The sequence below is a fragment of the Rhinolophus sinicus genome, linkage group LG02 (assembly GCF_036562045.2).
Source record: "Rhinolophus sinicus isolate RSC01 linkage group LG02, ASM3656204v1, whole genome shotgun sequence".
Taxonomy (NCBI): Eukaryota; Metazoa; Chordata; class Mammalia; order Chiroptera; family Rhinolophidae; genus Rhinolophus; species Rhinolophus sinicus.
In genome coordinates, this window is record NC_133752.1 from 134,198,040 (window position 1) to 134,214,790 (window position 16,751).

Genomic DNA, 16,751 nt, shown 5'->3' on the forward strand with positions numbered 1-16,751 from the left:
TCCTTCCTCCTACCTAATTCTAGTGACACAATATCCACAGGGAAGGAAGAGGGAAATAAATATGGTGTAAACAAATGTGGCTTCCACTTAGGATAATGAGGAAATTAGTAAATTCAATTGCAGATTGCTATCTGTCTCCTTGATTCATTTTAAAGATTCAACTCAAAGATGTTTTTCCTCAGGATAGATTTTGAAAAGCCCTAGCATTATCCTTAAAAAATAATAGGCATTCTCTCTAAATTCACACATAATTCAGTTGAGTATAGGCTGAAAGCTGCAGCAGTTTCCCAAAAGGAAAGACATAAATTCATAAAATACTTCCATTTGCCTTGTGTCATTTACAAGAAATCTGGAAAAGTGAAAAATCTGATATGGGCCATAATTTGTTTCTTTTTTTCCCCCTCCCTTTTGCCAAGATAACCTGGTTATGTAGAGAGGAAAGGGGGAGAAAACTCCTTGAGTATAACAAATGTGACTCAGTAGATACAATCATTAATCTCCTGGTTAATCCTAAATGACATAATAATTTCTTGTAATGTTTATCACTTTGGGTCAGATGAGAATGGAGAAACCCATTGCATTCAGGAATGAAGGGGGAAAGACTGTTTTACTCAGCCTTTTGGAGAACTTTTATTTTATTTAACAAATAGCGATATTTTTGTTAGCCCTTTGCACATATAAGACTATCATAGATAGCAATGATATCTTTTCTGGCAATATAGATAATAGCACTATTACACTGTGTAGTACTTTGCATTTTTAAAATTATTCATATAATTTACAATTTTTGGTATTTTTAGATCTGGTCTGAAATGTTTTAAGCTTGGAATTGCATGCTGGTTTGAATAAATTTCAAAAAATATAGTAGAGAGGCAACTTTCCAAATTCTCATTTTTATCTAAAGTAAGGACATAATAATGGACATAATGATTTTTTTCTTTTTAAGATAAAAATAAACCTGATAAATATTAGTAAGGGACTTTTGAAAAACTTTATTTAAAAATGAAAATTTGCACTATAATTAGCTGAGACCCCAACCAGGGAACTCTCTGCTGCAGATTACCAAACTGAAAAATACACAATCCAGGTGATAACAGCTCTGAAATGAATAATTGTAATATAGGATAAAATTATTATTTATAACTAAAGATCCTTAGATTCAGCAATGACATAGTGGAAGCAAAATTTTGTGTTTCAAATGCCTTCTAAGTTACGAAAAATCACAAGTTCCACCTTTTGGAGTGGGGAGGCGCGTGAAGTGGAGGCAATAATCCAACTCCTTTCTGCTGAGTTTGTTTCTTGGTAACAATGTAAAAAGTCAACCCAATGGGGGGAAAAAAATCTTTTTCAAATAAGGTCATCAAAATTTGATTAAAAGTAACTTTTTATATTTTGTTTTTTTTTTTAACAGCCATGCATTTCTTTGATAAAAGACCTCGCTAAAAAACACATTATCATAATTATTGGAATAGCGTTTGGACTGGCAGCTATTGAGGTACAGTATAATCCTGCATTACTGACTCTTTATTCATTCTCTTGTTTGTTCATTAATTCTGCTAACAAATATTTATGGTGAGAAAAATAAAAACCAGGTGCTTCAGAAAAGCACTGGGTACCAAGTACCCAAGGGCCATCATCTCCCTCTACTGGCCTTGGGTCTGGGGAGGGGATTGCAATCTTATGAACTGAGCAGGGCTAAGCCTGTTATTTCTGAGTGATCTCTCTACTGGGAAATAAACACTGAATTTATTTCCACTTAGTTCTTAGTTCCAGATATACTTTTTCCATTGAAAACTACTTACAAGAGTTAAAGTTCCTGAAGGTAGAAAGAAAAAGCACCAAACAAATCCAAAATACAACCTTTACATTTTCTCATCTCTCTTCCTGATTTTGAAACTGAAAATAAAATCTGAACTCCAGAGTGTGGGGAGCTGTTTTCCTGCTATTCCATTCTGGAGAAATCCAACAAGTTCTAAAAACTCCCGAGAGTTGCCTTTGATTTTTCTCACTGTAAGGACTCTGGACTCACTGGGAGATGTTTCTAAGGAGGCTCTACTTGAGGTTTATGTATTTACTCTTATAATTTTGATTATTGCTGTTGAAAAAAAATTCTGCATAGGATTTTTATCTTGATGGACTTTCTTGGCATGTTTGCTCTTTTATTTTCTTAAGAACCTAAAGGATACTTTTTACATGGCCTAACACTTTGCCGGAAAGATGAACTAAAACAATTTCAGAGAAGCCTTCTTGGAATCATCTTAGCTCTTGGTTCATTTAGATATCAAGTGCGTCAGATTTGCTCCCAAGCCTGTTCATTGCACTGGCAGAAATCCTAATGATGTGTGGGATGTCTCTTAGGTTAATGCCTCTGAGGCTCGTTCGCTCAGCTGAGTGACTGCTGCTTCACTCTCATGGAATGCTATGCACTGTCCTCCTTGGGATTTCTGGTAGCTTTCTATCTCTTTCTTGTGCCACGTCATTGCCAGATTGGAATTTTTGCTGGGATTGAAGCAATGTAGTGTTTTAAGTGGTCATTTAGGTTACCGGTGGAATGCCCCAGCCAGCCATTACAGAAAAGGTAGGGGCAATTAAGCAGTAAATTGCGATATTGAGTATTACTTCCTGGTAGCCTAGATGAATAGGTCTAACTATGAAGCATTCTCTGCTGGAAACATGGCTGTCTTTCTTTATGTCTGATACAGGACCAAAGTTAAATGGTGCTGTGTATGAAGTCTATTTCTCTCTGTTTTGCCTTTTGTGAAATGTCCTTTATTTCTCTGCTTTGTGTTCTGAGTTAATGCTAAGTTAGAAATATGAGCTTGGGGCCATAGAGGTGAGTGAAGAATCACACACATTTATACTCATACATTTATAAACATAGATCACATACACATACATGTTGCCAGAGTGGACTTTAAATGAATGATTGAAAGAGCTGGCTTTAAATGAGGTATTCAATGTAAGTGTCAATATAAGTATCAAATTCCATGTGAGATGTAAATTGACCATGACTGGCTCCAACCCACAGATGCTTTTAAGAAACTTCTCAAAAGTAAAGCCAGAGAAAATAAGGATATAATCAACTGGGGAGAGTGATGTCTCTGATATCATAGCCAAAGGCATTGCCAAAATCTAAATACATTTAATGGAAAATAAGATTACAAGAGAAATAGCATTTCAGCATTCTATGAAATTGGTAAACTCCATGAGTTCATTACATATTTAGCTATTTTATTGGTTGTTCTAAAGATGATTAGAGAATACCTTAATAAAACCCTTTTAATAGGTGTGGAATTTATATATGTCAATATAAAATATAACATTTTTTTAGTTACAATTAAGTGTGATTTCTGCACTATATGTAGATAGTTGGTTTAAAGAACTGTTTGAATTTTTTATGTTTTAGTCTCTCAATCTAAAACCTCCAGATTTGAAGGGAAAAACATCATTTTATAGTCCCTCTTTTTATTCACAGAGGTTTGAAAATAGTCTTCTGATATTCAATCTATAAAAATGTATCTAGAAAATGTATATTAGTCACTCTTACAGTCATTAATACTAGTTGCCTAACACTTAGACCTGTTTCCATTCTGTTTCCCAAGTTCAAATTCAAGAAATCACAAAGACTCAGAGAAAAATCCCTCTAATAAATATTTTTGAAGAAAACATATTCAGACTATCTCCATAAAAAATACCATGTGAAAAAAATTAGTCTCCGGCGTTTAGACCTTTGGTATTAGTCTGCTTATGCACAGGTTCTGATGGAATGGCCCAATAGTTATTTTCAAGGCTCTGTTAAGACCAAATACCTGAGGGATTCTTCTGAGGTAGGGTGTTAGGAATCAATGCAAAAAGGGTTCATTTTGTAAGAAAATTTTACCTACGGACAGTTTTGGAAATCTCTTTATTCCAAATTAAATAACCAGACCATCATATCTCTCCTCATTTGTGCAACTTACAAGCACAAAAACTGATCAGCAGGTTCTCTTCTCATTTTAACTAAGAAAAAAAAAGCCACTGGCATTGATAGTCATCACACTTTGTAGGATAAAAGTTATCCTGACAGGAGGTCTTAGGAATAGAATAGCCCAGTTAAAAGAGAGAAAAAGGATCATTTTATAACATTTTTTAGACTGTTCCAGAATATGGGAACTCATGCACACTACTTGGCAAGTTTATCCTGACTCTTCACATACGTTACCATAGGATGACTCTCTTTTAATTACCTGCTATTTTTAGGAACAAGGATAAATTTTCTTCTCAGAGGCAGTGAGATGCAAGAAAGTGGGGTATTAACTGTCTAGTCTGCTGATGAATAGTGGCTTCTGTTTCAAGGATGTGACAGTGAAAGGTGATAGTTGCCTTCTCCCAGTATTTTGCCCGTTTCTTTTATTCTTTCCTGATGCTTGTCTCCCAGACTTGAGGCTTGGGACCAAGACAAAAAGACTACATTTCAGAGCTTTTTGAAGTCATTCTAAAAGAGTGACATTGAGAACATTCTGAATGAAAATCATTATTTTTGCAAAGAATTGGTGCCTACCTTTCTTCTTTTTTTTTTTTTTTTTTAATAAGACAGCAATGCTGGGCAGTAATACTCATTTGAAATGCATTTCCAGGAAAGAATTATTAAACAGGACGCCTCAATACAGTAGCAGCACTTGAGATGACTCAGCATAAATGGCAGCTAGCCCTCCTACTGCCTCCCCTCAAAGCAGGCTGATGGGGAGGAAACTTTCCATCCGTAATACCCACCGGTCTTTCTGTGTCATTTCTATAACAAAGCCACAGCACGAAGTCACCAACTGCAGAGCCAGTTAGGGCAAGTTTTGGAATCCCTAATTCTTGGGAGAGTCACTTAATGAGACAGAAATTATGTCCTGGATTTTTAACGGTGCTTTTTCACTTCCAAGGAAATTCCTGAATTAAGCTCTCCTCCATAGATTTAGAAGTTTTTTAAGAAAACACTTTTTTTTTTTTCATTCTTCTTGCAATGCCTAACAATATGGCAAAGAAATTCTAGACTCCTTGATTTTTAGGAAGATAATCTAGACCAGATGATCATAACCCTTTTATGGAAGCAGTGGACATATTGAGTCCCCAGAGTCTGAGTTCCTCAAGCTCCAGGGAAGATGCCCTACAGAAGGGGTGTGTGTTCGAGAAGGGTGGGGTGTTTGGTGGCAGTTACTAATGCACAATCAAATAGGGCAGGTGGGAGGTGGGTTGGCGGGCTGAAAACTGATTAAAACACAGAACTACTCAGAGAACTTTCTCAATGCTCTGTTGTCCCATTGGAGTCTCTAATTTCCCAAGAAGAGAGATGACTTAGATAAATAAAATTAAAATGGTTAGTAACCAGAATATTTTCATGTATAATGTTCTTTCAGGCTGTTTATGTCTCTAGCATTTCCCCTTAAATTCCATGTTAATCCTGTTGTTTTGTTTTCTAGATCCTTGGTCTGGTATTTTCCATGGTCCTATTCTGCCAGATTGGGAACAAATGAATCTGTGGATGTGTCGAGGTATCATCAGTCAAACTCCTTTAAAATTTTGCTTTGGCCTTGTAACTTTAAACATCTGAGTGCTGTATATGTTAGGGGCAGCTGTCCTATTAAAATTTCTTATTTAGCTAGACCCCGGATATATTCCAGACATATTGAACATATTTAGGATTTTAGTATAATAATACTAGGAGAATGATATGAATGTTCATTTTTACTCAAAATAAAAATAACATGCTTTACGTTGGTGCTTTTTTGTGTGTCTGATCGCATTGTGTTCAGGTGGTACTGTGCTTAAAACATTCACCTGGAGCCATCCAGTGGAATAGTCTTCATCCCTGAGTGACAGGGCCATAGTAAATTTAGGCAGAGCATCTGGACTTTTCAGAAGCAACACCCTTTTGTGTGGTGTATCGACCATTAGTGATGAAGTTGAATTAAATCTCCAGTTGAAAAATTGAGAGAGTGGCCCAGCTAAAAGAGTCACCATCGCCTTTTTATTTATGCCAGTCTCTACTAACAGTGTCTTTCTTTTCTCTCTGTCCATTTATGGAGACGAGATTTGAGTGCTGTCTTTCTAGCCATTGAATTTCTGGTTCCTCTCTGGACCTTCCTCTGGGACATAGTTATAACTGCTTTTATCTTTCTACTTCTCACAGACATGTTTACATTTTACTTTTTATTGAGGTATAATATACACAATAAAGCAAACAAATCTTAAGTGTACACCTGTGTAAGTACTGTCCTGATTAAGATATACGATATTTCCGGAACACCAGAATGCTCCTCCACGACACCTCCCAGGGTGTGCTAGAGCTGGCTCATACTGATGTGCCCAGTCAGACTGTATCCATATTCATCTCTTCCCAACTCTGCTCAGTGACATCACATTGGGAGCTTGAAAACCACCATGGTGGGAGTAGTTATACCATGGGAATTGACATATGATATAAAAATCAGTGATTTTGTTTTTTTTGAGAGCTGGTTGTTAAACATTTACCAGTACACCACCGCCATTCTCAGCAAATTCCTCCCCACAGGTAATCGCTCTTCTGAATTCTATGACTGCAAATTCATTCTGCCTATTCTTGAACTTTCTATAAATGAAATAGTAAAATGTGCACTCTAGCTTCTTTCTTCCTCAGCATTTCATTTGTGAGATTTATCTATAGTATTGCATGCAACTGTATTTTATTCTCATTGCTATGTAGCATTCCATTGTATATGAATATATATCACAATATATATCATCCACCCCTCTGTTGGTGGACATTGGGTTTCCTTCTGATTTGGTGAATAAAGTGGCTATAAACATTCTTTTACTTCTTTTAGTATGTATATGTATACAGTTCTAGGTAGATATGCAGAAGTGGAATTGCTTTGTATACATATATTTAGATTCAGTAGATTCTGTCAAGAACTTTTCTAAAGCAGTTGTACCAATCTGTGCTGATATTAGAAAAGTATGACAAACTCAAACTCCTCTTTTGAGGAGGAACAGGAGGAAGAATGGCAGTCATTGTCAAGTAGATCGGAGTGACCAGTAAGGAGTGGGAAATTTGGGGGAGCCCTGGACTAGGTTAGATAACCTGATTCTGTGCTCCCCTGTAGATGAATAAAGTAACTGTCCTCCTCTGAGCACATGTCTCTCCTGGGAACTATAACAGAAACTATACTTTTATTACCTTGTTTCTTCTCACCACATCCTGATGAGGTAGATACTATCAACTATTATCCTCATTTTGCAGGTGAGAAAATAGAGACTTGGAGCTCTAAGTTAGGTAACTTGTCCAGAGCCAAACCATTAGTAATTGACAGAACTGAGACTCAGACCTCGACAATTGCTTCCCAGACCCTGGCTGTGGATCATGTTCTATTTGATTTTCCCATAATATGTCAATAAATAAATTTGCCATGTATTATTATAATTACCTAGTCACACATTGCCTCTGTTAGTATACTACAACTCCTTGAAGATACTGATTATGTCTTATTTGTCTTTATGTCCCCAGTACCTATTGCAGTGCTTGACACATAATAGACACTCAATAAATTGTAGCTAAAAATAACACTTAGATTTACTGAGAGCTTACTATATGCCTAAAAATATTCTAAGCACTTTGCATAGAGTAACTCATTTAATCCAGAACAACCCTTTTAGGCGAATACTATTATGAGACCTAATTTACAGATGAAGAAACTTGGGCCCATGAGGTTAACTAACTTTTCTTAGGTCATGGAACTAGTTAAGTGGAGGAGCTGTGATTCAGTCTAAGTGACTCAAAACCTGTGCTCCTTATGTTATATCATTTGTGCCCTACTTTACACTGTTGTTAGGAGAAGTAGATAAGGAAACAAATATGGAAGCTCCTTTGCATAGTGTCAGGCACATATTAGGATACTTTCTAGAAATATTTTTATGGTGTCAATCGTATAAAGAACTATGTCAGCCAGGGTAGGCAGGAAAACAAAAACTCTCTAGCTATTTAAATAATGGAAATATAATACAGAGAATTGCTGTATTAGTCGACTTGGGTTACCATAACAAAATACCACAGTCTGGGTGGCTTAACCAACAGACATTAATTTTCTCACAGTTCTGGAGGCTAGAAGTCCAAGGTCAGGGTGCTGGCAGATTCAGTTCCTGGTGAGAGCCCTCCTCTTCCCTTCCAGATGGACGACCCTCTTGCATGTCCTCGTATGGAAGAGGGAGAATGAGCTCTCTGATGTCTTGTAAAAACAGTAATCCTATTGGATCAGGGCTCAACCCTTATGACCTCACCTAACCTTAATTAATTCCTGACTCCAAATACCATCACCCTGAGGGTTAGGGCCCAAACATGAATTGGGCTGGGAGACGGCACAATTCAGTCCATAGCAACTGCTTACACAGCTGAGAGAAGAAGGAAGGAGCCAAATGGGATGGCAAGGTAAACCAGAAATTAGCAGTAGGAAGTTGCTACCACCCTTTGGACTGGAGGGACAATGACAATGTTACCAGCGCCCAGGATCCAGGACCAAGGGGTGGAAGATGGAAGCATGGCAGGGACAACAGAGGAAGGGCTGCCTCACAGGAGTAGGACCCCATGAAGGTGACCGAATAGCCACTGTCAGAACAGAGAAAGGGAGAAGTAGCCTGACTTCTTCCCTCCTGTCTATTTCGATCTTGTTTGTTTGTTTGTTTGAGGTGTATAAAACAATGTAATAGTTAGACGTTTACACCCCTCACAAAGTGATGACCCCTCCCCCAATATACTATCCCTCTGACATTGTAGATACTTACAATTCCATTGACTCTATTCCTTATGATGTACTCCACCTCCCATGGGACTATATATATATATATATATATATTAGACATTCAGTATCATTCAACTTCATCTTCAGTTGTATAGCGCAGTGGTCAGGCATCTCCACAGTCTGTGAAGTGGTCTCTCTAATAAGTCCAGTGCCCATGTGGCACCCTATATAATCTTTACAACATTATTGATTATATTTCCTAACTGTATTTCATATGCCTGTGGCTGTATTGTGACTACTAATTTGTACTCTCTAAACCCTTTACCTTCTCCCCCATCCTCACCCCTCTAGCAACCATCCCTTTTGTTTTTTTCTCCCCCTGTATCTCTGAGTCTATTCCAACCTTTTACCAGTACTTCCCATTGGCTGAACTCACCTAGAAGCCAGAAAACAAAGAAGCCTGGACCATGGAGTTTCTCTGATACAAAGCAAAGCTGAGAATGGCAAGGACTGGACTGAGTGGACTGGGAAAGACTGTCATAGCAATTGGAGATTTAGAGAGCAAGCACACAGCGGCTGAACTGCTGATTACGATTACAGGGTCTACAAATCGTGGAAAATATAACTTGAGATTTCACATTTTTATGAGAAATGGTACACTTTCTTGGATTCTTTCTGTCTTGGCAAAAATTCAAAGCATTTTAGGGATAGAGAGGAGTTTTTAGAGCAGTCGTCTTAAACTGACGGCCATTTGCCTCTCTGGGGATATTGAGCGATATCTGGAGACATTTTTGGTTGTCACAACTGGAGGGTTGGGGGAATGTTAATGCCCTTAGAGGCCAGGGATGCTGCTAAACACCCTGCAATGCACAGGAACGCGCACCCATGACAAAGAATTACCCAGTCTAAATGCCCACAGTGCTGTGCTTGAGAAACCCTGCTTTGGAGAATCACATCTAAATATCACAATATCCTGTTCCCCGGGAGCAATAGGTGCAGATTATCCTGGAAAGCGACTGGATTGGAGTCAGGAGTCATTTTAGAAGGGCTCCAGCAACTTGATGGCTTTGTGACCTTTAACAAGTCACTCAACTGCAAATGAGAAATTTCATATCTAGAAGAAGGCGTTTATTTGCTTGTGATAGTTCACTGAGATTTTAATTTTGATCTTTGGTACTGAAGGTGATGATGAGGAAAACATTTACTCTCTTGAAGGATATTAAAATCGGGTTTAAGAATAAGCTCATATTTTACCTTCATGCTTCCCAAAACCAACTACAGTATTAAAAAGACATTACATTTGATTAAATTACTTAAGAATCACAGCAAGAACAAAATAAAAATTAACTCTAATCAAATTGATAACTCAATGTAGATGAAAATGTTTCTTCCAATTAAGAGAAATGTAGGAATTATCTCCATTATAATTAAGACTGTACAATTGCACTAACTTAGATATATGAAATATATATTAAATTTTGACAAATCCTTCTCAAACCTGTCCATTTCTCTGCTTCCCTATGGCTACCATCCTATCTGATCTTTCACAATCCCTCCTGAGGTAGAAACACCTGCTGGTCTACTCAATATCCTTTCTTTCTTTGTCTATCTTACTGATACATATCCCTGATTTTGTTGGAATATAATGAGCCCGACTAAAATATTTTATTTCCCACCACCTACTGTAGTGACACTCCTCTTTAACACACCTAGCAGACACACAAAGAATATACATAAGTAGTGAGTGTTTCTCATCCTCCACAGCAGCAGGCTGATCCCATTTTTAATTAATCTCACAGTAACATAAGACCATCTTTTAAACGACTGAATTTGTTGGGCCCAATAGACCATTAAAGTAGAATTTTATCATATTTGATAAAAGAGACACTCTCTCATGCCTGTAATCTAAATTGACCAAATTTCACATAATTTGAACTGTACACAGTTGAAAAAAAAAAGTAAGTTCTTCTGTACCCCAGACTGGGAGGGACACTGAGATGGATGTCTTGGGTGACAATACAAACCTTCCTTTAAGAGCTGAAACCTATGTAACTTTACTAACCATTGTCACCCCAATAAACTTGGATAAAATAAAAAAAAAAGAAGTAGTTCTGTACTAGACAAGCACAGTGAGCAGGCTGGCAAAACTGGAATGTTGTTTCAAATTGCCTCAAGATCTGTTTCTGGACTCCTTGTTTTGTTCTATCCTTGAACTAGTACAATACGGTTGAATATTATGAGGCTTGATGTAAAATAGAATAAGCTCTCTCACTTTGTTGTTAAATGCTATGGTTGTTCTTTGCCCTTGTGTTTCCGTAAAAATTTTAGAATTAGCTTGTCAATTTACACACACACATACACACACACACACACACACACACACCACATTCCTACTAGAATTTTTATTGAGATTGAATTGATAGCTTACATCGGTACAACATTTGAGTCTCTCCATCCATGGCATAGCTATCTACTTACTTAGATTCTCTTTAATGTCTCTTAATAACATTGTAGAATTTTTCTATTAGAAATCTTTCAATTGTTTAATAAATAAATTTAGCCAAGTTACTGGATTCAAGGTCATCACATGCAAAATTGTTTTTCTATATATCAACTACAAAAAGTAAAATTTGGAATTTCAAAAAAATCATTTATAAAAGAATCATGAAATGTCAAATACCTAGGAATAAATACAATAAATAATTGCAAGACTAACAAAATTCATAAAACATTCTTAAGAGAAATTAATGTATGTAGACATAATTTTGGGATTGATCTTGAATCTAGTAACCTTGCTAAACTTACTAATTAATTTTAATAATTTACCTGTGGATTATATTGTGTAGGGACTTTCTATGTGTACCACTGAGTCATTGGCTAATAATACAGCTTTATTTCTTCCTTTCTAATATTCATACTGTTTAATTTCTTTTTCTTGATTTATTGCATTGACTAAGACCTCTAGTGCAATGGTGAATAGAAGTGGTGTCATCCATGGGTGTGCAATGTAGATATATAGGTTTTGTTTTTGTTTTTGTTTTATAAATTCTAGGATTAGGGTATGCTAGTTTCATCAGTAACCAAAATCATACCAAAATTCAGCACAGGACTAGAGACATATGTAAAGAAAAAGCTATTTTAAGTTGCATTATTGATTAGAAGTTTTGTAAGTTTAGAAGAAAAAAGAAATTTGAAGGAAAGCTTGGATGGAGTGAAATAGGAATTAACAGCATTGGAATAGTGGCAGGGGCCAGCTCCCCAAACATATTTTTCCCCCAAGAAAAGCAGTAATGGGCACTGGGCTGGAGAGAAACAGATGGCCCTAAACACATATTTTAAATTAGCAACATCCACATTTCTCATTATGTGAGCATTCAGCCACTTGGAAAGCAGTTTGAGTAGGAACATGAACTTGGAATAAAAAAATCTGGATTTAAATTCCAGCTCCATCATTGTGTAACCACAGGCTAGTTGCTTAATCCCTTTGAAGCTCAGTTTCTCACCTGTAAATTGAAGATAATGATTCATACTTATTAGAATCATTATAAAGATAAAGTGAGACAACATAGGTACGTTACTGGTTATACAAAAATGTACAATAAATGTTAGTTTTCTGCCCCATTTTGGTTTGAATTCTTCTTTATCTTGTGTTGCTGTATAATAGTTTTGACATATTTAACTACATTCTTTTATCTTGGTCTTTCTTGTCTCACCACCACCCTTATGCTTCCTCACGGTTCAAGAACATAGTAGGGACCTCAAGGAGGAAGTGATAAGAGTGGGAAGCAGAGATACTGTGCAGTGCTTCTATGCAGCTTTTGCATTGAAAGCTTAACATTTTAAGGTAGATATGTTCAACTCATGGGTTCTGGGCTGTGTTTGCTTTCAAATGTGTTTTGTATTGCTTCACAGTGCATAAAATGTTTTAAATTGTTCCTAGCACTTAAAAACTGGGGTACTTCATAACTCTGGGATATCTGGCACAGCTAGATCTGCATTTTCAAAAGGAGAATTGGATAGAACTACAATGCTGTTCCTTGAGGTGGGCTGTTGAACTCCAGTTTGGCACAGCCCCTTGGGCCTGCTCCTGCAGCTGTGGTAAGCATTCACGTCTGTGTGTCCTACCTGGGGATGTTTTATGAATTTGAGGTATAGACACATATTTGGCAGAAGCAAGGAGGAGAGATTTAGACATTGCTGGACCCTCACCAACTTAGAACAGGTATCTCCCAGATCCAAACTGTGGGCAAGAGAGAATGAGAGGAGAAAAAATGCGTGAGTTCGATGTGAGTGTGTGTGTGCGTGTGTGTGTGTGTGTGTGTGTGTGTGTGTGTGTGTGAAATTAAAACTGCTTGGCCGAGCACCTGGAGAGGCAGTAAGCCCTCTAGAGCAGGCATAGAAGCATCCAAACAGCCTCATGCCCCAACTGTGGCACCAAAATGATACTCCTACCTCAGGTGTGGCTTTGTCCCAGAAGTCACCATGAGAACTGAAACAAGGTCTTTCTCTTGGTGCTCTCTGTGCAACCGTGGGCCTTATGAACAATAATCAGATTGGCTCCTCCAACTCCCTCAGTGCCGATCTCTGGGCACTGAGGTTTCCAAAAACTTGTTCAGGATACTTTTCTACCTTCTGTGTTTCCTGGAAAATAAGACCTAACTGGACCATCAACTCGAATGCATCTTTTGGAGCAAAAATTAATATAAGACCCGGTATATTATATTATATTATATTATATTATATTACATTACATTATATTTTATATTATATTAAAGACCGGGTCTTATGTTATAGTAAAATAAGATCAGGTCTTATATTATTTTTTGCTCCAAAAGAAACATTAGAGCTGATGGTCTGGCTAGGTCTTATTTTCCGGGAAACACGGTATCCCCTATATCCCTCTCCACAATAGGCAATTAAAATACAATTTACTTACTTTTTTTTTTTTTCTATCTGTTTCTATGACTTGAGAGTACTGGCTTTTATTCTTTTTTCTTTTTTTTTTTTTTTTACCTCTTTGCCCCCCTGTCACCACAACTTTCTTGAAATCTGGTCCTGTGGCTTCCACAATTCTACCATCTCCTGTTTCTCCCTGTCCTTTTCTATCTGCTTCCAGCTCTCTCACCATCCCTCTGACTGCCAGTCAGGCACTCACTGAGCTGGCTGTTCTTTCTATATCTATTCTATATTCTATTTTTTTCTTCTGGACACTGTTCTAATTTGGGAGTTTCTCAGGCTTCTAGTCTTAGTCTACTTCCTTTTACTTCTTCTTCCTTGTCAATCCTAACTATTTTCAAATCTCCCATGAATTATCAGGTCTTAAAATCCATAGCCCTGGTCAGGACTGCCCTTCTGAGTCAAATTTTTGGCTGCTAAGTAGAGATGGCTTAGACAGAGCTGCTTCTCCTTCTGCCTTTTTGACATTGGGTATTAGCATTCACAAAGTAGTCACCTCAGAGTCATCTTCAGAGCTAGGCATCATGGTCATCTTCAACATCCCATCTTTACCTACTTGTTTAATTGGGCTCTTCTCTCTTTCTCTCCCACTAGTCACAGCCTCAGTTTGGGCCATCATTATTTCTCTTCGGGATCATTGTAATAATCTCTTGATGGGTTTTTCTACACTTGTTGGTTCCCTCTTTAAATCCATTCCCCATGGTGCCACAGGAATTATGATATTTCTAACATGCAGATGTTATGTTACATTACTTTCTCCCCAAATTATAATTGACTACAAGGCTCTTCATAAGAACGAATTCCACTTCTTCCTGCTCATCTCCAGACACTCCTCCATATGAACCCCATAAGGCTTTAACTTTCTGTTCTTCTGTTACCCCTTCATATTTCTGCCATGCTACTCCCTATGCCTAGCATGACCTTGGTTCTCATTTGGTTGGATTCCCTCAAGGTCTGGCTCAAAAGTCACCTCCTCAATGAAGCTTTTCTGGATCTATTGGGACTGAATTAATTTTTCTACTCGTCTGCAGTTTCCCATAACATATTGTATTTATACATTACTTATTCTAATGTATTTGGCTAGTGTTTTGTTGCCTCCATTTTATTATAAACTTCCTGTGTACTCCTGAACTCCTGAATTGAATTTGTTCCCTAGACCTTGGCATGGCACCTAGAATAAATTAGAGGCTCAATATGCATATGTTGTCAGTAATATCACCCAATCCATTTGAAGACAGGTATCGATGCCTACCTTACAAAGATTTTTCATTAAATATCAAAATATTTATTTATAATTATAATAACAATAGTTGTAGTCATATCATGCTTATTATATGTCAGGTATGGCTCTAAGGAATTCATATATATTAACTCATTTAATTCTCACAACAATTCTGTTATTTAAATTATTATCCTTTTTTTGTAGATAAGGAAACTGAACTACAGGGAGGTTAAGTAAGTTGCCCAAAATTAGTGGAGCCCGGATTCAATCCCAGCAACATTCTTAAACCACAATGCTATAGTACATCTTGTGGGAAAAAGATGATTTGTTTAAGAAATAGAGTTTTAGATTCTTTCCAGAGTAGCTGAATTGCTGAGAGTGATACTTGAACATCCAAGTATGTTGACATATTGCCATAAATCTAAATGGAATAGTCTCCTTTCCGCCATCCTTAAACTGTATATACCTTCATCATAACATTTATTACATTGTATTTCAAGCCTTTGTTTCCATGTCTTTTACTTGATCGGGAACAATTTGAGGCAAGAAATATGTGTCTTTTAACTATTTCTACCCACACCTGACAGATGCTTTCCCAATCAAGGATTAGTGAATGAAAGACTATGAAATAGTGCTTACATTTTGAAAGATATTAAAATTGCCATATCCACAAATTAAAGTTGACAAATCCTATAACTAACAACCAATTAACATGACTCCAAGAGGTACCTGGAGATTAGATTATTCTGTCCTTTTTAATGAGAGGAGTTTGTTTAGTTACCACTTTGATCTCCTCTTTCTATTACAATGAGTGGTGATTAAGAGCTACAAAATCTGGAATCAAATTTGGGTTCAAATCATGACTTCATCATCTAGTAGCTGAGTGACCTTGGATATGTTACTTTCTCTTTGCCTCATCTGAAAACTAAGGATAAAAAAGGAAAACATCTCTATAGGGCTGCTGTGAGATTAAATGAGGCAATGCATGCACGATATTTAGAAATATAGATAGTACAGTTAGTATTCAACGAGTGTTAGTAGCTATAGTATCATCAATATTATAAGAATAGGTAGAATTAGTATTAGAATTTAAATATTTACTTATCAAGTTTTGGTTTTGATTTTGAAGCTTCTTTATACTTTGAAAAAAGTTTAGGACCATCAAGGACTTCATCTTCAAAGCCTTGAATTTTTGAAATAGATTTTGACACCAACTCCTCCACAAAGTGATAAATCTTCTACTCAGAATCTCTTTCCAAGGCTGCTGTCCAGAGATCATGTTAAGCTGTGGAACCAAAAAGACAAAGGATAATGGGCCAGGAACTGAACCATATGGAATGACAGACAGTAAATGAAAGGGGCTTTCATCCGGGAATCAACGTGATGTTAAATAGCATGTGTCATGTCAAGTGAAGAGACAGCTTAGCTAGCTTTGCCGGCAAGGTGAGACCCAAATAAGTCATTCTATTTAATATAATTTGAGCATCAGTTGTAGCAAAGCCAAGAGCAATAACTAACTGAGACAAACATGACATTGCACCTGGCTCACGGTATCTCCAAGAATAATTTGTGACACTATGTCCAGTGATTCCAATAGAACATGTTGTTCTCTGCAGAAATTGTTACTTTGGAAAACAGGGTTCATGGCAAAATTTGAGATGAAAATGGTCAGGAATGTAAGAAACAAGCAAGAAATCATTAGTAAGTTCATAACTGGAAGCCATAATAACTGGCAATTGAACTTAATTTTTTAATAACAAAGAAAATGTTTACTACAGAGAAAGGCAAGTCAAGCAAACTAAGCCCAATAAGTACTCAGTAATAAAATGTGTATC

The 16,751-nt window shown here is 36.9% G+C and overlaps 1 protein-coding gene across 1 annotated transcript in view; it reads left to right on the top strand.

The window, feature by feature from the left end:
• The window catches only part of TSPAN8 (tetraspanin 8), a 28,545-nt gene extending 22,805 nt beyond the window's left edge, over positions 1-5,740 (top strand). Inside the window, exons 7-8 of the mRNA XM_019748927.2 lie at positions 1,412-1,495; positions 5,448-5,740. Coding sequence (XP_019604486.2) covers positions 1,412-1,495; positions 5,448-5,501 — 138 coding nt within the window. The 3' untranslated portion in view covers positions 5,502-5,740. The remainder of the gene's footprint in view (positions 1-1,411; positions 1,496-5,447) is intronic.
• Positions 5,741-16,751: the final 11,011 nt, after the last annotated feature.